At 41.5% G+C, this 19,444-nt stretch overlaps 2 protein-coding genes across 6 annotated transcripts in view; both read right to left on the bottom strand.

Annotated features, from left to right (window-relative positions):
• setd5 (SET domain containing 5) overlaps window positions 1–8,546 on the bottom strand; it is a 44,071-nt gene extending 35,525 nt beyond the window's left edge. For both annotated transcript variants that reach the window (XM_084726527.1, XM_084726535.1), the window contains exon 1: window positions 8,100–8,546. The gene's annotated coding sequence lies outside the window, so the exon portion shown is untranslated. The remainder of the gene's footprint in view (window positions 1–8,099) is intronic.
• A 1,908-nt stretch (window positions 8,547–10,454) lies between these two features.
• Window positions 10,455–18,567, bottom strand: LOC146331055 (putative peptidyl-tRNA hydrolase 2). 4 transcript variants are annotated; one of them, XM_084726574.1, is made up of 7 exons: window positions 18,415–18,567; window positions 17,088–17,204; window positions 15,428–15,499; window positions 15,242–15,316; window positions 13,857–13,954; window positions 12,078–12,192; window positions 10,455–11,899 (listed from the first exon to the last, which is right to left on the bottom strand). In XM_084726574.1, the coding sequence occupies exons 2-7, from the start codon at window positions 17,196–17,198 to the stop codon at window positions 11,813–11,815; spliced, it is 558 nt and encodes a 185-aa protein (XP_084582700.1). In that variant the 5' UTR covers window positions 17,199–17,204; window positions 18,415–18,567; the 3' UTR covers window positions 10,455–11,812. The 4 variants fall into 4 exon arrangements, with proteins under 4 accessions (XP_084582700.1, XP_084582718.1, XP_084582692.1 ...); XM_084726592.1 differs by having other exon boundaries at window positions 15,242–15,313; window positions 18,314–18,538; XM_084726566.1 differs by having other exon boundaries at window positions 18,314–18,534.
• Window positions 18,568–19,444: the final 877 nt, after the last annotated feature.

Here is a 19,444-nt window from a genome sequence, read left to right as displayed (position 1 = left end):
TCATGGCGAGGTGGCTGCCGGTCGGCCATGTTTGTTTTCCGCTGTGCGCGTGTCGCTCCAGGTGCGCGTCCCAAAGTGTCCCGGTGATGACGCGTACCGCGCTTCTTAGTTCCACATTATTTAGAAGGTTCTGTATCACTTTAATTAACAGATTTAAATAATCGAAATTTGGACGTTTGTGAATCGATTCAGATTCGTCCACGTCCGAATCGCGATGCATCTAAGAATCGGAAATTTCCCCCACCCCTATAGGCTGTGTCAGAAAAGACTGAGCAAATGTGTAAGCACAGGCTCATTCAGCGCAGGCTTGTTGATGGTAAGCAAGGAGAGAAGGCTGCTGGTGCTAGCACTGCTAATATTAGCCACACTCTGCAAACCAATATGACATTGTTTTCTCACTTTTTGACTAGTCTCAATTTAAATTTCCATTTAATTGACTCTTAGTCTCTAGGCCCAGCCCTAATTTGGACATTCTAATATGATTTACAATGGTTTCCATTGTCATGGTGACGTAACAGTCTGAGCACAACCGGACAGAAAAAATGTCAGACAAAAATAATGAGACATGCAAGTGCCCATGCAGCAAAAACACAGTGCTATTACAACAGCGCTTCAATCACAATCTTATCCAAATTGTGCTGTTGTCTTCCTGAAACTCTGAGCCAGGCAAAAGAAAACAATTATGTGATGTAATGGTACACACCATTTCTCACTACAGCAGCACAATCATGGGCCTTTACCACAATTACAAAGCACAAGAGAAGCCTGAAACAGATACGGCTGCTGCAGAGCCAGCTGAAAACACTTTCTGGAGCAAGCTGTGATCAGAGTGGGGAACCGGCCAACTGTTCAGGCAACTACACAAAAATATAACAACAAGGCTTCGTCTGCACAGGCTGGACTTAAGGGGCCAAAGAAATGACACATGAAGAAATGATGCAAACATCTGGCACCACAGTAAAAAAAAAAAGTGTACTATATTTCAAAGGGCCTGTGGCTGCGTTGTCCTCACTAGATAACGCTTAGAATCTAACAACGATGTGGCTGTTGTCACACTGAGCAGTCGAGCGTCCTAGGAGCGCACTGTGGCCCGCCATTAACACAGCAATGCCCAGCTGCCTGAATGGACCGGGACCAGACCGGGAATGAGAGGCACACAATGGAGAACAAAGGCCAAGTAGGTGCTACAAGAGGGGTGGGGGAGAGAGCCGTCGACAGCAGGGCCAGCATGACACAAAATCAATCATCTGTTTCAGGGCAAACAAGCCAAGCACTGTCCGTTTGGTGCTCAGTAACCTAGAGGAGGAAAGAAGAAAGGACTGAGCAAAAATGCTGCTGCCTGTTTGGGCTTGACCACCTCTTCCTGTCATGATTCATACAGCTGGGTGATATATCAAATATATTTGATATATTAGAGTATAAATTGATGGTGCAAAACAGAAGATGACCATATCTTCATATTCAGGTTTTCAGTGTTTCCCCTGGTCGTGGCTGTGGGGTTGTTAGTGTAGTCAGCTGTAAACTGTGTAGATTAGCTCAGGTTGTAGTATAATAGTTACTAAAAGGCTGTGTTGTGTTTACTGCCACAGAAAAAAGTCCTGTTTATGTAACATTACAATGGCATTCTCTTGTACTCTTCAGAGCCGATTTGATACATGAAAAGCTAACTTAGCGAGTTAGCAGCTACGATTATTGTGATTTTTTTCTGCTTTGGTGGAGGGAAAAAAAAAAAACAACTGTAAGACAAAGCACAATCAATCACCTGATCACAATTGTTACTCTACCTACAGCTTCCAACTCCAAAACACCGTCACAACATCCAGTTTTGAGCTTTTTAAATTCATAGCTGCTGACTAGATAGCTTACTTTCACAACAAATCATAACAAATATTCTAGCAAAATTTATTTAACGTAGTCATTGTGCAGTAAAATGGTCCCTGTCAGTGTTTTACTATTACATGATCTTACTGGATTAATATTACAACTGCATTAATGTGTATGCTGTACTTAACTGCTGTGGATGTTTAATGTGCTAATTTTAACACCTTTATATTATGTAGGATAGTACAGTTGTCACAATACCAGAATTGTTCACTTTGATACAATATTAATATAAAAAAAGAGACTTGATACCTCTTTCCATGCCACAGCAAAAAAAAATGTCCACCAAACACTTTTATTAACAACCTGCACACAGTGCTGGCACAGAAAAAGTCACTGAAAACTGTCTGATGTGCTATGCTGCAAACCAAATTTCATACAGGAAAATAAAGACTGAACCGAAGTCTTGAAAGAATATTTGGATTTTCTAAAATAGGTTTGGTACTTTTGATACTATGATCAATTTATATTATATTCTACAATATCATTATTATTTAAAAATTAATGGTATGTTCTTTAGTGAAATGTGTATATCAAGATATATCAAGAAATAACATAAAAATATCTACATATTATTTATAAGCCATTTCACCCTCCCCTACTGTTTCTGTTTCCTTTTTCCCTCTGAAGTCAAACTAAAAGCAGTTTGGGAGAAATTAACTCTTCTCATAAACACCAAACCAACACAGCAGCAAAATTAAAAGACAACTAAACAACAGAGGTATCGAAGCCAAAACCATCCCAGCATTTTTGTGGATTTGTTGTGCATCTGATTGAGATTAGCATGTTATATTTAAAGAGCTTCAGAGAGAAGGACACTCACAGTGGCAGTATTTCCTGTGAGCCATGTCTACTCCCAAATGTGGGGAGGAATGTTTTCCAAGTGGCGGTCTAGCAGAGGCATGGAGCCCAAAACAGCCATCTTGTTGTTAGATAAGCTCATGCTCTGGCATAACATAAACCAGAGACACCCTCTGTCTCTCACCACGTGATCTCACTGCATGACAAACACATTTACATGACATTTCCATTTCCTCTTTTGGCCGACGGGTCTTATTCAGAGCAATGCGAGGGCTTGCCCTGGCTCCACCTCGCAACAACATTTGTAGCACAACACATATGTGAAACTGGCCAATGCAAGACTGCAAGGTGTCACTCGAGGAAAAAACACAGACGATTGGCAGCCATTTTGACCTGCTGTGGTGCTTTCACTGTCCCACTCTGCTTTGAGGTCATGAAATTAAAACAACTAACATAAAATGTTTAGGGAAAGGCAACTAAAAATATGGGAAAAGTGTGTGTGAGGGGGTGTATTTAAATAAAACAAGTGCCAAGCTTTAGTGAGGAGCAAATCTAGGTTCAAAGGGTTCAGAGGTAGTGCTCTATTTTAAGACCAAACCTGTTTTAAAAGCATGAGTGAATGGCTGCGGATTAAGCCTGTTTACAAAAAAGAAAGCTAAAACACCCACCTCACTCTTCCCAACAGGAACCATTTGCTCAAGGTGACAGAGTGAGGCGCTTATGAACAGGAAAAACCTGGCAACAGCCATTCGTTTCTCCTTTTGTTTTTAGCACTGCTGCTGTGCATTACAAAACAGGGCAGCTGTAAGCGGGTTGGTGTCGAGTGGCTCGACTTTGGTGCAAAAACCTCCTTGGTTGTTTTTCTTCTACCCTGCTCCTTATTTGCTCCCTCTCCCTGCCTGACAACACCCTCTGAGCAAACACACTTGGAAAATGTGCTTGTGGATTTTGCAACGTTGGTTTCACCTCACACAAAGCATTTTAGTATTTTCATGGGCCATTATTTGGTCTCCTTTATTGTACCCCTTTAGTTACATAAAAGAAATAGTGGGACAGGAGCAAGGGAAAGGGTGGGAAAGGAAAAAGAGAGAAGGGTGAATGTGGTGAAGCCTAAAATGGCTGCCTGCAGTTCAAAAGGTGGAGAAAGAGAAATCTGAGTATTTGTGAGCCTATTTTCTGCTATACATTCAACCAAATATCACAAGAAGGTAAAGACAGGCAGCATGCGTGACAGTGACAGAAAGAAAAGGAAATGAAGGACAAAACATAAGGGTGCAATAAAACAAGAACAGGAGAGAGAGAGAGAGAGAGAGAGAGAGAGAGAGAGAGAGAGAGATGATTACGTAGATTGCCTGCCTGCCTGCCTCACCCCCCTTTCGGCCTTGTTTTTTTCCCCCAGCCTCCTCCTCCTCCTCCTCCTCCTCCTCCTCCTCCTCCATTATTCTCCCAAGAAGCATTGCTTCTCGGCACGAAACAGAATTAACCAGCACAGCCCTCTGCAACACCGCTCCCCCAGCGCCGAGGAAATGCTGCGCCCCATTGGAGCAGCTCCAGAGCTCCTGCGCCAATAAGAATGCACCGATGAGGCAGGCGTCACAGCGACTTGTTTTTAACCCCGTTGTGCAAGACAGCAAGCCGCACAACACACAGCAGCTGCAGAGGGGAAGCTACAGAGAGGAGAGGGGAAGGTACACGGACTGGTGCTATATCTGTCTCTGAATGGAAAGGAAAGGCAGAAGGTATCCCAAGTCAGTCTCTCATACAACAGAAGCAATCAGGAAAACAATCTACACAATGAAAGTTTAAAAATCTTAGTTACTTTTTATAAAATAAAATAAAATAAACAGGAAGCAAACATTTTAATACTTTCATTTTCATGTAAGACTGAGGAATTGGCTTGCCTTCGAGAAGCAAGAGAAACACTCTTTGCTACACACTAATAAAATGCAGCATGGCCAAACTACAAGAGCCAAAAAACATGTACAACTGCTTCTCGCTTGTGTGAATTTAATCTTTCTGCATCCATACGGAAGCAGAGCCACAACACTGGCTCAGTTGACATAGGCACAACACACATGAAACCTTATTAACATATCAATAGCTACACCTGCCCTCCATGTAATGATACAGAGTGTCATCAGCATGCAAATGGAAAGCTAAAAAGGACAGGGTTTTTTCCCCCCTATTCCTATTCCTCGCAGCAACACCCCCTGCTCCCTCTCTCTCTCTTCTTCGACCGTCCGCACCAAGACAGAATCCTGTCTTCTTCTGTTGGAAGTGGGCCAACATCCTGCTTCACACTCTCTCTTGTACAAGTGCTCATACAAACCGGAGTTTGCATTCTGTGTGGTGTACAATCCGGACTTGTCAGAGCGCAGAGCTCATCTATTCTGATCATGTTTTCAAGGGCAAATCAGCCACATTTCTTGGGTTGTATCCCCTCTGTGAATGTGAATGAGAGACAGACTTTATTTCCTCAGTAAACAGAAAACTGGGCCAGGCTAACCTTGAATGTCTGCACATTCCTCTGATCTCCAATGTTTCAGAGGCCCATATTGGGAAAGGGGGTCCACATCCTGCATTCAAGTACAGTGCTGTGCTTGAAGGCAGTCCTCTTTCAACAATTGTTGTAACACAACACCCTTAACGCATGTATCTCACTCTCAAACATAATCTGAAGCTGTTCGAGAGGCCTGGAAAACCAACATGGCGGCACGGTTCGCTATAGAGCGGCAACAAGCAGCCAAGCAGGAACATGGCATGCTTTCCCAGGGTGGCAGGTTGAGTTAAGAAGGCACGCCAGGGTCAGGGGGAGTGCTGGAGGGGGGCTCGCATTTCCAGTGATTCTGAGTGGCCAGGTTTGTAAGCTGCGGCCCACACAGTCTATTAAAAGATGTGAAACATATTCAGGGAATGTCAGTCACAACCAATGAAAACAAGGCTCAGCACACTGCAATCTGGCTTCCAACAGGCACCAAGATCAATCCAAATACTTGGCGCTGGCTGAACACCCCCAGCAGGGCACGGGTGTAATCTTTGTACTCGTGAAGCAAGGTCGACTACAGCTCAGGAGAAAAAAACAGTTACATGAAGCCACACTTACATTTTAAAATCTCAAACTGTTTTGTCATGCAGAATTCTAACCACCAAAGAGGCCAACAATTCTCTGACACTATATTTTGTCCTGTGGTGATATTTAAACATTCAATCTAATCTTCAATAAAGACTTTTGACTGAGTAAAAAGTGTAACATGGCTTACATATGACCACATGAATTTATAGCACAAATATCACTGCACACAGGCAATCACATTTCATTGACCTAACCACCCTTTATAGAGCATAAATAACATCATCTTTCTCTGAGCTTGCTGTGTCCACTGCTCCAGACACCAGGCAGCAGTACAATGTGAGCCTACGTGGTGCAGCTGAGTGGAGCTCTGCTACTCAGGCGACGGTTAGGACAGCCATTTGTGCTCGGGAAATGCAGGGTCCTAATAAATTAAAAACCACAGGGGGAAAAAACACTACAGGAGAGGAAAGACACTATTTAACCACTAGACCATTCCCCAGTATCACTTGTCAACTAGCTCACAGTCCTAAGTGCATTTCATTTTACTTAAAAATCAACAACACAGTGAAAATGACAAGGCACAGCTTAACCTGGAGACCACGTTTTGATTCCTAAAAATCAGCCCAGCAGAGGTGCAGAGGGAAATGTATTTCTCACATTCAAGAAAAGATCTGAATGATCAAACATCTCAATGATCTTTAAAAACACAGCAGCTACAAGGTCTGCAACTTGGTCGAAACTTATGATTGCTACAATCCGACTCAGCAATGACACTCGCACTTACTCACACGTTGAAATAAAAAATGGAGGCTAAAAAAGGAAACAAGAGCTCCCCTCTAAAATACCACCCATTTCTCTTAACCGCCACCGAGGCTGGGGGTTGGTAGGTGGGGGGAGGTGAAGAACAGCAAGTCACTAACCAACAGATCTGCTTTTCTGATTGCTGGATCCCACACGCAGGAGGGAAAAAAAAAATAACACAAGCACAAATAGAGAAAACACAAGCGAGCTTTCAGCTTGATTCACACGCCTGAGCGAAGTTAGGAATGTTGCCAAAGACAAATGCATTAACATGATGTAGCCAAACACCACCATGATGCAGACTCCATATTTTCCACAAAACTAAACAGAAATCCACAGCAAACAGTGCGATCAATATACAAACACGTCTTCAGGTGTACACATAGCGGAAGGTTCATAATGTCTGAGCCGGGAAGTACTGGTTCAAAATAAGGACACAATCAACTGGAAAACATCCAAAAAGTTAGCTCAAAGGCTAGTGTAGCAATTGTTGCCTATGGCTGACTTGTCTGCTAACCAACACAGCAGCTGGCTGCTTAGCTAACATGAATCGCCAATAATGATCAAATTGCAAGTTGTGTCGTGGACAACTTTGCGAAAATTCGACAGTTTCGTGCTCCCAGCATAATACTGAACACAATGCTGACAAAATAACAATGCAAAATATGTTGTTTACTCTAATAAAACAAGTTTGCATATTACCTTACGCGGTCTGATTCTCAACTTCCTAGCCCCAATAGATGGGCTGCAGGATTCTACACTCAGTTAAACCTAATAACAACTATGCAACAAAGTCGAATAAGGTCCTCTTAATAATGTGCTGCTTGTGTTGTTTTGACAGTGTAATGTTAGATTATGATAAGCCTCTGGAGAAAGACACTGCCGAAACTTGCTCAAGAAAACAAGATTTATTCATTAATAATGATTCCAAATGACACCCATTTGCAGCTAAATTGACTTGGGAAAACTCCACTAATTGTTGATGTAAATCGTTATAATGATAGCTATGTGTGACTGGTTCACCCCTGCTATGAAAACTGAGAAAAAGCTGAACTGAGGGGTTGTGCCTAAACGGACTAAACATTACACAAGTCAAACTCCAGAAAACTTGCAGAATGTTGTTGAGAGCTTTAAGGATATGGTTGCTTGAAATACTGTTTTTCAACGTTGGCTACTGGCTGTTAAACTAGTAATGTGGTGGATTCCCCGACTAACAAGCTAGCTATCAAAAACAACACGAGGAGCTGATCAAAAAAACCACAGAAGATGGATACAGACACAGCCAAGAGCAGCCCTGCAAGGCACACCACCGATATTGGGAGCTTTATAACCAGACCAGCAAAGTGGAAAAGGTAGTGAGGGCAACCAACTTGTTCTAATAAACTTAAGTGGACGCTAAGTAGTTAGCTAGCTAACTTGGTTAGCCTCCTAGCTATGTTTGGTTGACTGAAAACATGGCCAGGTACGTGACTGTTATATTTATGTTACTGACTACATTTATTAAGATAGATATTTACAGTTAACATTGATATAAAGTACTCACCTAAAGAGGCATTCCAAACTTGTACAAGCGAGGCAAATTCAAGAACAGAAGGAAGTCCTTAGAGTATCCCAACATCAAATCCAACCAGACCAGTAGGCCTGTATTCCGGCCTCGGAGTCTCCTGTATCCTTTGCCCTTAAAAGTAGCTCCCTCTCCAGGGGTAGGAAACAAACTTCTCAGTGTCTCCCACGCATAGGCGGAAAGTTAAATTCCCTGTCCTGTTCGGGTGCACTGCATCCATTGAGTGTCTATTATAGATCCCCGGTGGATAAATCCATTTATTTTAGTGTATTGTATATTTACAGTCGCTATTTATAATGGGGTATATGCTGCTGTATGTGATACAGGGCTCTGATTCTGTCTCGGGTCCTTACATTCGCCGAGGCGCCCATCCCCCTCCTCACCGGCATCGACCGCGGGTCCCAGCGAAACTGACACACAACCACGCCACGGGGTTTCCCTGGCGACCGTGCAGGGGCTCTCTCCTTGGGCGGCCCTTGCTGTGATGTCCCGCCTCTCACCGCTGATTCGACAGCAATGTGCCAGTCATGTTACACACTAGCTGTACGTGTCAGCCTTTGGTGAAATACAACGTCGATTATTTTTTTCCGTCAGCTACGTAAAACGGGGCGGGCGCTACTTTGAGGAGGGGTGCGAAAATTCTGTTCCATTATGATATGTGTGTACTGGTGGCGTACAAGGAGGAGAGCAAGAGAGAGTGGCTGGATTCGGGAGACAATTTGACACCCAACAGTGGATCTGTACCTTCAAAGTTTCGGGAAATGCTCGTTATTAAATTCAAAAGCCATGGAATTAATTTCAATTCGTTAGTGGGATTAATGCTTTTTATTTTAGGGTTATATTCATCAGTCTAACGTGGAAGGAGCGTTCATACCAGAGTACAGAGTAGCAAGCGTTAGCTACACGGGGTCTCTGGGGCCCAGTTCCAGGGACACCAGAGGCAGGGTTAGCCCACTGGGTCAGCCCCACCTACCGGTATGTCAGATGAATGGAGTATGAGGTGTCGCTCTGGTAGCATCTGGTGAGGGGTTGGACAGGGAAATTGACCAGTGCTCCTGGGTTGCATCTACTTATTACTGGTCCCTCCTACTTTTGTTCCCGCTGCCGAAATCAGTCTCTTCCCACACTTGGCAGACAGAGAAAAAGTGACCGACACAACGAAAATTTTCTATCGGCAGCGGCTCGTTAAACTAACTCATCTGGGAATAGTACGAGAGGAACGGGCGAAAAAAAACGAGCGTAACTTTTCCTATGATGTTAGCGTTTCCAGACAGGAAATTGAAACGCAGCCCTTGTTGTCTAGCTGAATAATGATTGCCCCGTCCTACCGCAGACAGTGGATTTACAAAGCGTCAAACGGAGACGTTATTTTCAACAGTCAAAATAAATAAAGGATATTTTTGATATTTGGACTGCGATATTTATAAACAAATAGTCACAATGACGCGATTGGTTTCTTGTCCTGTCATGAGACTTGGGGGGCGACTTTGATTGGCTGTGGTGATAAATGCCAACGTCATTTGTTGCAGAGGTCTGACGAACGATGAAATTAGACAGCAGAATAATAAAATTGTTACAGTGAGTCTGGTAACAATTACAATGATTTAAGACTCAGAGTTTCATGAAGCACGTTTGGAAAACATGGTAGTGGTTGTAAAAATATTTGAAGACACGTATGTCATGAAGTCAAGGTTTAGGCCGAACAAAGTAATTACACGAACGTAGTATATATATCATATTGTAATTTATTTTAGACTAGTGGCACAACTGTTAGCGTTCCCTTCACATAAGATAAAGAGTTAAGGTGCTTACAGCGTATCAGAATGGTGGTATGTTCTAGAATCCATGTCCCAGCCACCATTACACAATACTAGTATTGAATCAGGTACACGTCATGAATTCGACATAGGGACGAAAATGTATCAAAGCTAATATGGACAACATATAACGCAGATACAAGTGAATTTAATTGTGTTTGTTTGACGTTACTGAAATGAGATTAATATTCACTTTCCCGTCCCTTTTTGAGGCATCCTCTCTGGTCGTTGCTCTTAATAAACACGACCAGCAGAATAGTTTCCATGTGGTCAATAAGTGAAGGACAATTTACAGGCCGGACAGCCAGGCAAGGCAGTGGCCATATTTAACAATACTGCCATTGTTACTGCGGTGAAAAAGCAATGTCATATGGCCAGTCCAAACCACGCACTGCAACATGGCTGTGTTCAACCCTCCCCCACACTGCTTTCACTGCCACAGCCCCAGCAGATCTCTTCTCATATGCATAGTCTGTATGTTCCAGTCTGTATGGTTAAAAAACACGATTGAGGCAGCTTGTTACTTAATCTGGAGGCATTTTAATGTGTCTCCATAGTCTGAAGCACTCACACAAATGACTGTATAACACAGGAGGTATCAAAGTGTGGACACAATACTAAAATTGATAGAACTTTGGGATTCCAATGGTATGTTCAAATATACATTTCATAATGCATGCATGATACTGCCATTTTTTGAAAGATTTCTGTTACAAATAAAAATCTTTGACATTAAGATAAGAATTCTGGGAGTGGCAGCTCATGGCCACAAGTATTTGTTAGTGAGAACATAAACACACATAGCTCACACATCATTCTTTGTGTAGTAAGATGATCAGTGTGCAAGACTATTTACCAAAGTCCATAACAACATCATTTCTCAACATGTAAGTTGACCAACTTCATTAGTGTAAACAATCCACAACAGGCTGTCAGAGTGCATAATGTCAGGCGTAGCACAAACCTTTACTACATGACAGTTTGGCTCCACAAAACTTCTCGCCAACCATCAAATTCTACCAATAATCCAAAAATTATAAATCAAAATTGTGTTGCTTTTGCATAAAGAAAAAAAAAATACAATACAACAAAGTCCAGTAACTGTGCATACTGTTTAGGATGGCACACCACAGATTATACAGTATATGGCCCTAACAGGCATATGTATACAAAATATAGCCATTTATCAATAATAAGTAACGTTATTGAATCTAAAGGATGGGGATCTTTGGGAGGATAGTTGCATACAGACACAAAATCATTTCAACGTCAAAAATGAGTGTTCACATATTATCAGTTAATAGGTTACCCTTCAACTCAGGAGCAGTGGATCCAACAGGGAAATACTAGGGTGTAGTTATGGGTGTAATTATAATGACATTATGCATTAAGATTCAGTACACGGACCCTTGAATAAGCATAATTACAATATTGGTCAGTCACCAAAATAACCTAATTTGACTTTGCCATATCTAGAAGTGGACAACAGACCAGATGTGTTTGAGAACTGATGAGGGTTCTAGTAAGACTCCTATGTAGGTGGCCTGTTAAAAAAAAAAAAGAGAAAGGTCACCAGAAAAAGACTGCCTTCGTCTTGTTCCCCTGTGAAGAACCAGTCTCTCGCCCCTCCTGCTCTCAACAGCCGACTAAGCAGCAACAAAGAATGAAAGGGAAACAAATGGCTGAGAGTGTTTGTTTTCTGGTGTTGGGACATTCCCCCTGTACTTTAGGTCTTTTTTTTTTTTTTTTTTTCTTTTAAAGATTGTTACACTCTTGCATGCCAAGACTCTCCCTGCCGCTGGGAAATGCTGTCCTCTGCTGGTTGCACAGTGGCACTGCAGAGCCATGCCTCCCCCATTGTGGGTATGAGCCCCTTCAGAGCAGCTTCAGACTCCCAGTGACGTTGTTCACCATTTCCTCCTCACCCATGATGGCCAGGACAGTGCGAGACCCAGACTCCACCTGCCAGAGTCAAGAAGGGATTTAGGGGTTAGATTTTCACATCGTCAGGCAAGGCATTGTCAAAATCAAATATGGTATCTGACCAAATATAGTTTGACAATATTTCAGGAGTGACAACTGGTGCCTCCAAAAGACCTTTACACACAAAAGAACTTTGAAAATGTCCCGTTCCCCTCACCTGGGTCAGCCCTGCATCCTGGACCAGGTAGGTGGGCAGGCTGAGGCTCATGGCCAGGGCCTGCAGCTCTAGTAGATGAGCCACGTTAGTGCCCTGGACCACCACTTTCTTGGCTCTGTACAAACAACACAAACATTATATCATTAATGTTCATTTGGACTGGCTTAATCATTCACAGTGTTACAAATGCTGGCAAAAAATGTGTATCAAAAATTATTTCTGTAGCTGAGCTAAGAAAACAATGAGAAAACTAAGTGTGGAGAGTTGTTAAAGACTATAAGAGACTAAGGGTGATAATAGATTAAAGGTTTTTTTTAATTAAATATTATTATGTAGCTTGCCAGTAGTGTGCCTTATGTATTCAAATCCAACCATCAAAATATGGTTGTATAGTTTGAAATATGTATATTTTAGTGTCAAAATGCTATTTTAACAAGCTTCCAAAAAGATTTCCAACTTGACCTGGCTTAAGTTTCTGCATGATGACATAGCAACATATAAACCCCCCTAGGTCAGAGTCCTGTACAAGTCCAGTTTAACAAACCCACCCTGCCTGCACCCTCTTGAGATCCAGAACTGGCCTGTTGCCTGCATTATCGCCAAGTCAAATTCACACCCCCAACAACTGTGAATGTAAGCCCCACGACCCAACCCACACCCATGATTAAGCACACATACAGTCACTCGTTTGTGTTCTCAACTAGTACAGTGCCTGTGCTCCTGCAGCTGCCGATGTGTTTCCATAGTGATGATAAGCCTAGCTTGTGGCTACCAAAAGCTAATACTTCTAGAATGTTTTTACAAGCGACAAAGCCACTGAAACTCTCTTTAAGTGCAACAGAATCCTACAATGTATTATCCACAATTTGTATCCTCCACTGGCTACTTTTACTTTCATATCATTCATCAGCTGGCCTATGGTGCTGTCACATCAGATGGGGTTAGGGTTGGGTTAGGTGACATCCCATTGTTTGGCAGGATGTGGGATCAAAGGTTGTGTCACAGGCTTTCACAATAAAACTGCCTGCTTATTAGGGCTTGATATTATTGTATTAACAGATATAAATGTTAAAAATACTGCACAACCATTTTCATTTATGTTTTCTCCAGGGAAAAATGTATTGTGTTATATTATCATTCTCAGCTGCTGCCTGCATGAAGTTATTTCATTTTTACCTGTTACACAACATTTTTGCGGGTCACCTGGCAGGTACCCAGTGCAAGGTTGAGCAAGGGGAGAGCATCTGCACTCTAACCTACTTCACTGCTTTTTGAAAGTCCCTGAGTGGGAGTTTCCGTTAGAAACACACACACACAAAAAGAATGTAGATGGAGTCACCCTTTAAGTGATAAAGTTTGTGGGTGTAGCTTGGTACAAAAAATAGTTCCAACATGAAACTGCTCACAACAAGGTGTGTGGAATATCTTGAGTAAACGGATCTTGATTTCTGGAAAGAGACCCTGCTGTTGACTCACAGTAAAACTATCTAGATGGATAAATAACACTACACAGAGAAAGATTTATGTAACCTTAAAATTTCCTTGTGTGTGAAGGCCTGGTCACACATGCTCAAATCCAGGGGACTGGCTTCGCATGCCATTCAACTTTGATATGACAGGCGATGCCACAGCCTCAAAGATGTGAATTTGCAGCCACTCCTCAGCATTTATGTATGTGGGATTAGGCCTTAAATGAGTAAGTAATTTTAAGACTTTACCAAATCTGACATCATCAAAAATTAAGACGTTGTTTACGCTGGACCATACTGACATACTTACCCACTGTGGTCCCACTTCCAGGCCATCTCTCTCCAGCTGTTCTTCTCCTGTAGAGCCTGATACAACCCCACAGCAGCATGGCCGACCTGGGCTGCAACCTGCACAAACACACAGCAAACGGTTCACACAAGGGGTGGGGGAAAAAATTTGATTCTTAGATGCATCGCGATGTAGATGTGCAAGATCAAAAATCAATTTTCTACATGTCAATTAAGATGAAGCTGATGGAGCAACAAAGGCAGAACCAAGCTGCAAGGACAGCGCAACACCCGAACCGTCTACAGCGCACACGTGAGAGTTATCAGCAGTTAACAAGGAAAGATGTATTTCATCTTCTTGAAAGGCAGCGGTTTCAATCATGTTTTAACTCAGTGTCTAAATAATTGTGTGTACAAGATGAAGGTGAAGTGTATTGTGAAAACTATACACCATCACCCAAAGGTGTTAAGTAGTTCACAGAGTGGAGCAATGATCAGCTGTAACAAATGAGAGTGGCTGAGTGACACACACCGCAGCATTTAACAACTTCAACCAACTCTGTGATGAAGAAAATAACACTCAACTCAGTCTGTTTCACCGTAAAAACTCTGTACCTGCTCTGCATGTTGGACAGCGAGGTCTTCCCTCAGAGCTCACAGTGCAGCAGAGAGGCTGCTCTCCACAGCTGGAGACATAACGTGGGAAAAAAAAAACACAGAGCCAAACACTCTGCCTCCTCCTCATTTTCTTTTTGTTATACAGACAGGGGACTGTAGGTTTCTTTCAAAATGATTAATTCATTAATTAATGTAGTTAAAAGAAAAAAAAAATGCCAGTTATGTTTCATGTTGTATTTCAGGGAAACTGGAGCAAGACACTGAGAATTGTGCACCCCTTTCTATTCAATCAAATGACTCAAATCAGACAAGAAGATTCCCCCCTAAATGTATCATATGCATCATGTTTACATTTAAACTAGTCTACCTCATGGGTTTTGGTGAGGATAACTGAACATAAGCAGCTGCAGATACATAAAATCCAACTGGCACCCCTGGCTTAAAAGTTTATAATCGAATCATTGCTCTCTGAATTGTAATCGAATCAAAAGGTGCCCTGAGATTTGTACCCCTAGTTCACACCTATCAAATAAAATTACACTCTAACCTTAAAAAAGATAAGTGCACTAAAATCAATCCTTTTTTTCCTATCTTCCTTCTATTTTTATTCTTCAAAAGAGCACAAGACCTGGTATTACTGGAAGAATTTTTAAAAATCCAGACTAATGAAAATGAAAGACAGGGTTTGTGTGATAACAGAACACATTTTATATCACTGTAAACCCAATGACAGGAGTTATTAATATTAGCTTAAAAGCTAGCTTGGCTAAAATATTTTTCCTTTCTTACCTTCCCAACACCCATGGCGAGGTCCATGTTAACCACAAACACCATCTTGAACATGAGGTCATCGTCTCCCTCCTCCTTAGGGTCAGAGCAGACAAAGAGAGACACTGAGATTTGGCTATGGACAAACTCCACGAGGTCTAATGTACCAAGGTGTACCTGTGGGGACTAAGGCTAGCTTATGGGCACCTCATTCTCCAGCTTGTTGAAGTAGTACATGGCCGCCTCCTCGGCAGACACGTTCCGAGTGTGCAGAAGGGCCTGGAGTGGTGAGAGACAATGGAAAGGGTCAGAGAACAAAGCAGTCAAGTATAGTATGACCGTGCCACAATTTTGACTGACAAAAGAGAAACTAAGCAATAAAAAAACGTAATCTCTCATAGTTGATTCACTGACACTGCACAATCAGTACTGAATCATCATTTGGTATATTCAATTAATGATGATCGTTTTGAGCCGCTGGATGTAACCACAAATCAAATAAGTCTTTTTCCTGAACAGTAATGACTAGGGGTGTAAATCACAAGTTTCATCACGATAACATATAATATCAATTCTCTAAACAACAATATAATGTTTGCTGATATCACAAAGTCTGCTATGATACAATTTTAATTTGATTCAATTCAGGCACATGAGACTGACAGACAATATCACACGTCCATTTAACACATACAGTTTCATTTATGTTACATTTATAAAAAGGAAATACATGATGATTTGGCAATTATATGGCTGAACTCTTCTAGACATTTGTGACACAGACAAGCCATGGGAATTAAAAAAAGGCATACCATACAACAATAGAGATAGATATTAATAGATATTTTCACATTGCACTGATGAACATTGAACTGACAAATTGATCCAGATCAATGTATCGTTACACCCCTATTAATGACATGTCTAGCTACAATCTGATTCAGCTGTGGTATTAAAAATCAAAATGCTCAGTCAGGACCATGTAACAGCTGATTTTACACAACAAGCTAGGTCCCAATGATAGCATCTAAATAAGTCTGTTCATCTGTTTATCACAGTACCATGTCAAGTGTCACAATGGCTACGTTTACATGCACAAAACATTCCAGCTTTTGTCCTTATTCTGAAAAGACAATATTCCTACCAAGCTGTTTACATGGCTAATGAAAAGGAATGTTCCACTAATGCTCCTGTTTACATGCTGCTGTGTATGCTCCAATTATGAGCTGCTTGAGCTTGATTTTGCTTCTGTGCAACAAAATCATGTTTCTTGAAAGTTCTGTACTGATGGTGGGCTTGTTTGACAATATGACCACACTCCCCCTCTTTCATTTGTTCAACCACCTTCTTGAAAAGGTAGCCATTGCAATATTTGCTTATATCCAAAAACCTGAGATATAGTCTTGCAATGTTTAAAAGTAAACATGTTTCTCCTTCAGGCCAGAAATGTGTTTTTCCTTTGTACATGCATCTCTACCTCAGCCTTGAAAACTGTTGGCTAGTTTGTTTGTCTGACCATAAACATGCAGTAGGCCATGTTTTGCAAACGGTGGTATTAACCCCAATTGAAAAACTTATTCCAAATGTGATGTACATGTCCAATGAATGTTCCTAAAATCTGAAAAAGGAAACTCATTATGGAAATCATCCCAATATTGTACAGCAATAAGAGCATGCCATTAAAATAAGAGAAATAATATAATGTAGATATTATTTTCTATGTAGTGGCGCTAATTACCACAATGAATGAATAGTTAACACTTGAGTATTATTTACTGCAAAGTCAGCTATACCACAGAGAAATTAACAGTCAGAATTATCATTGGATGTTGATGTAAATGTGGCCTAAATTAGTGTGCCGTCCCACCTGTTTGGCTGCCTCCTCTGGGATGTCCAGCTCTCTGAGCTGCTGCAGAAACACAGGGTTGACCTGATCCTGAGAGCCAGAGTCTGGGCCGGTCTGTTCCGATGGCTCCATTCTTGACTGCAAACAGGAAAATAGCAACAATGACCACACAGGTGCCACATGAAATATGACTGGCATCTAAATTAACCACATTTGCAGGGTGCAAAATTTAGTTTATTTTGGTCCACTGGCCAAATGGCGAGTTAATGTTCAAATTTTACCAGCCACTCAATTGATCACCATTGTATTATAGGCTGGTGAGTGAATCAGATCTATCAGCCACTGGCATATTTTACCAGCATTGGCTGGTGCTAATTTTAGTCCCTGCATTAGACTAAAAATGGCTAATGTTAAAAATATTAATAACAATGTGCAGCTTTGTGATTATTTTTATCTGTTCAGTATCCAATATATGTATTCGAGTGCATTAATCACGCTCGTGTAAAACATATCTCCATATTCATGCCTCTGAATGGATGCTTGATTATTTGAACACATGGATAAGTGGATGGCTTCTTAGCACAGACATGACATGCAAGAAAAATAATTGAAGTGAACCGTAAAATCTAAAACCGATTTTTTTAAACGAATCGCCTCAACGACTTAACTGTCACAATGTGTTTTAATCTAGTCTAATGGAAATTTTAACATTTCCTAAAACGTCGTGTGTTTACGTACTTTTTCCACAGTAAGGCCTTATTCAAGATTGAATGAATTGATTTGACGGTCTCATGTGCGAGAAAGAAATGCGAAGAAAACCAAACAAAATAACCCTCTTCTAATAAACAAGTCTTTAGTTGCTTTTCTAACAAAAATCCAACTAAACAACTCATTAAGTTACCAGATATCTGTGGAAAGACAGCGTTAACATAGCTAACGGCTAACGCTAGCTAGTGCTACTGTTGTTAGCTCAGCAAACACGTTAGCATAAACACCATTTAAATTAGCATTGAAAACACTCCAGCTGACGTTACCAAAGGTAGCGTTCGTTTGGACTGCTGAGGTATTTAACCACAAACTGTACCAAAGTGCTCCAGGTTAATGCTATCTTGACATTTAATTAAAGCAACCTTTCTTGCTCAACAGCTGCTGTTACAAAGGTAGCTAACATCAACGTTAGCTGCTCCTGCTAATTGGGCTAGCACCAGTTCGGCAGGTTGCCTGCAGGTAGGGTTAGCGATAGTTACCTGTTTTACGCAGCTAGCTCGATAGTAGCAACAGCGACGGCGACTTCCCCGTCTTAATGATAACCTGTGACGGAACAGTTAGTGTTGTAACGTGTTATTACATTCAGTGGGATTCCCGACTGCCCTGTCTTCAGCGTTACTCCATTTTGGACCCTTGTGTTTGTTGGCACAGGATGCTGCTTCTTGACGAGTCGGGATCAGAGTGGTGTTGCAGATTTTCTGGTCATATTAATTATGTGGTGATAATGTGCGCGTGCACAGAGCAGATGCAGACTAATCACCGCTGTCAGAAACGTGAGCATGAATGACAACTGAACTGTATTTTTATAACCTCTTTACCGCATAAGTATGCCACCTGTTGACATAAAATCACTATGTTAATCCCTCCAAATATTTTTAACATATAAACAGACGAGGGTGCACTGTACTTAATATTATATTATCTTGCTAGAGCTGAGTAACGATAAACTGTGTAAATGTCAATAATTAAAGGGGAAATAGACATTTTTCACGGCAGCCATATTGTTATGAAATTGTAAACACAGATGTTCCAGTGATACTAATTAAGGTCCTGTTACATTTAGTGTAGCAGAGTTTTTCCAGTGAGTCAGCATGCACAATAGCAGCACCTTGACCTTGACCTGAATGGAACAGTAGTTGTTCTGTTCCATTCAGGTTAAAGAGCGATATTGCTAACTAATTACTATGAATACCACTAGTAACACTTGTGTTTACTCTACAATGTCATGTTACAAATGGCTGCTGTGAGAAAGGTTTCTTTTCATGTGGATGTCAAGCCAGTGTTGATGGTAAATGTAGTCAGTTGAAGCAATAAATTCCTCAGTGTTGCTGTATTGACAGACCAAGCTGAGTTCTCCTGCTGCAAAATCTGTTGTTCTTCCTGCACCAGTGATGTCACAGTGATGTCACTGCATGTAAAGGAGAACTACAGGCTTATCTCAGCTTGGATTTCTTAAATTCCAGCTCTGGGTAGCCGGGGGTGTGCAAAATTAGTATTTTTGTCTCCTAATGCTATGTTTTGGTCAAGAAAGTAATAACTATAGCCTAGGGTGATGACACACAGCAACATGGGCATCAAAATCTTGTGTGCAATGCATTCTGGTACATGTA

The sequence above is a fragment of the Lutjanus erythropterus genome, chromosome 2 (genome assembly GCF_056507025.1).
Source record: "Lutjanus erythropterus isolate fLutEry1 chromosome 2, fLutEry1.hap2, whole genome shotgun sequence".
NCBI classification, from domain to species: Eukaryota; Metazoa; Chordata; class Actinopteri; order Lutjaniformes; family Lutjanidae; genus Lutjanus; species Lutjanus erythropterus.
The sequence above is the reverse complement of the archived record's forward strand: the minus strand, read 5'-3'. Positions and strand labels throughout refer to the sequence as shown.

Excerpts from the sequence above, each read along its gene's own strand:
- LOC146331055 (XM_084726574.1), bottom strand. The coding sequence starts at position 17,198 with ATGGAGCCATCGGAACAGACCGGCCCAGACTCTGGCTCTCAGGATCAG. Across the intron at positions 15,317-15,427 it reads TCAACAAGCTGGAGAATGAG|GAGGAGGGAGACGATGACCT; the intron begins GTGCCCATAAGC and ends TCTGACCCTAAG. Across the intron at positions 13,955-15,241 it reads TCGCCATGGGTGTTGGGAAG|GTTGCAGCCCAGGTCGGCCA; the intron begins GTAAGAAAGGAA and ends GTGTTTGTGCAG.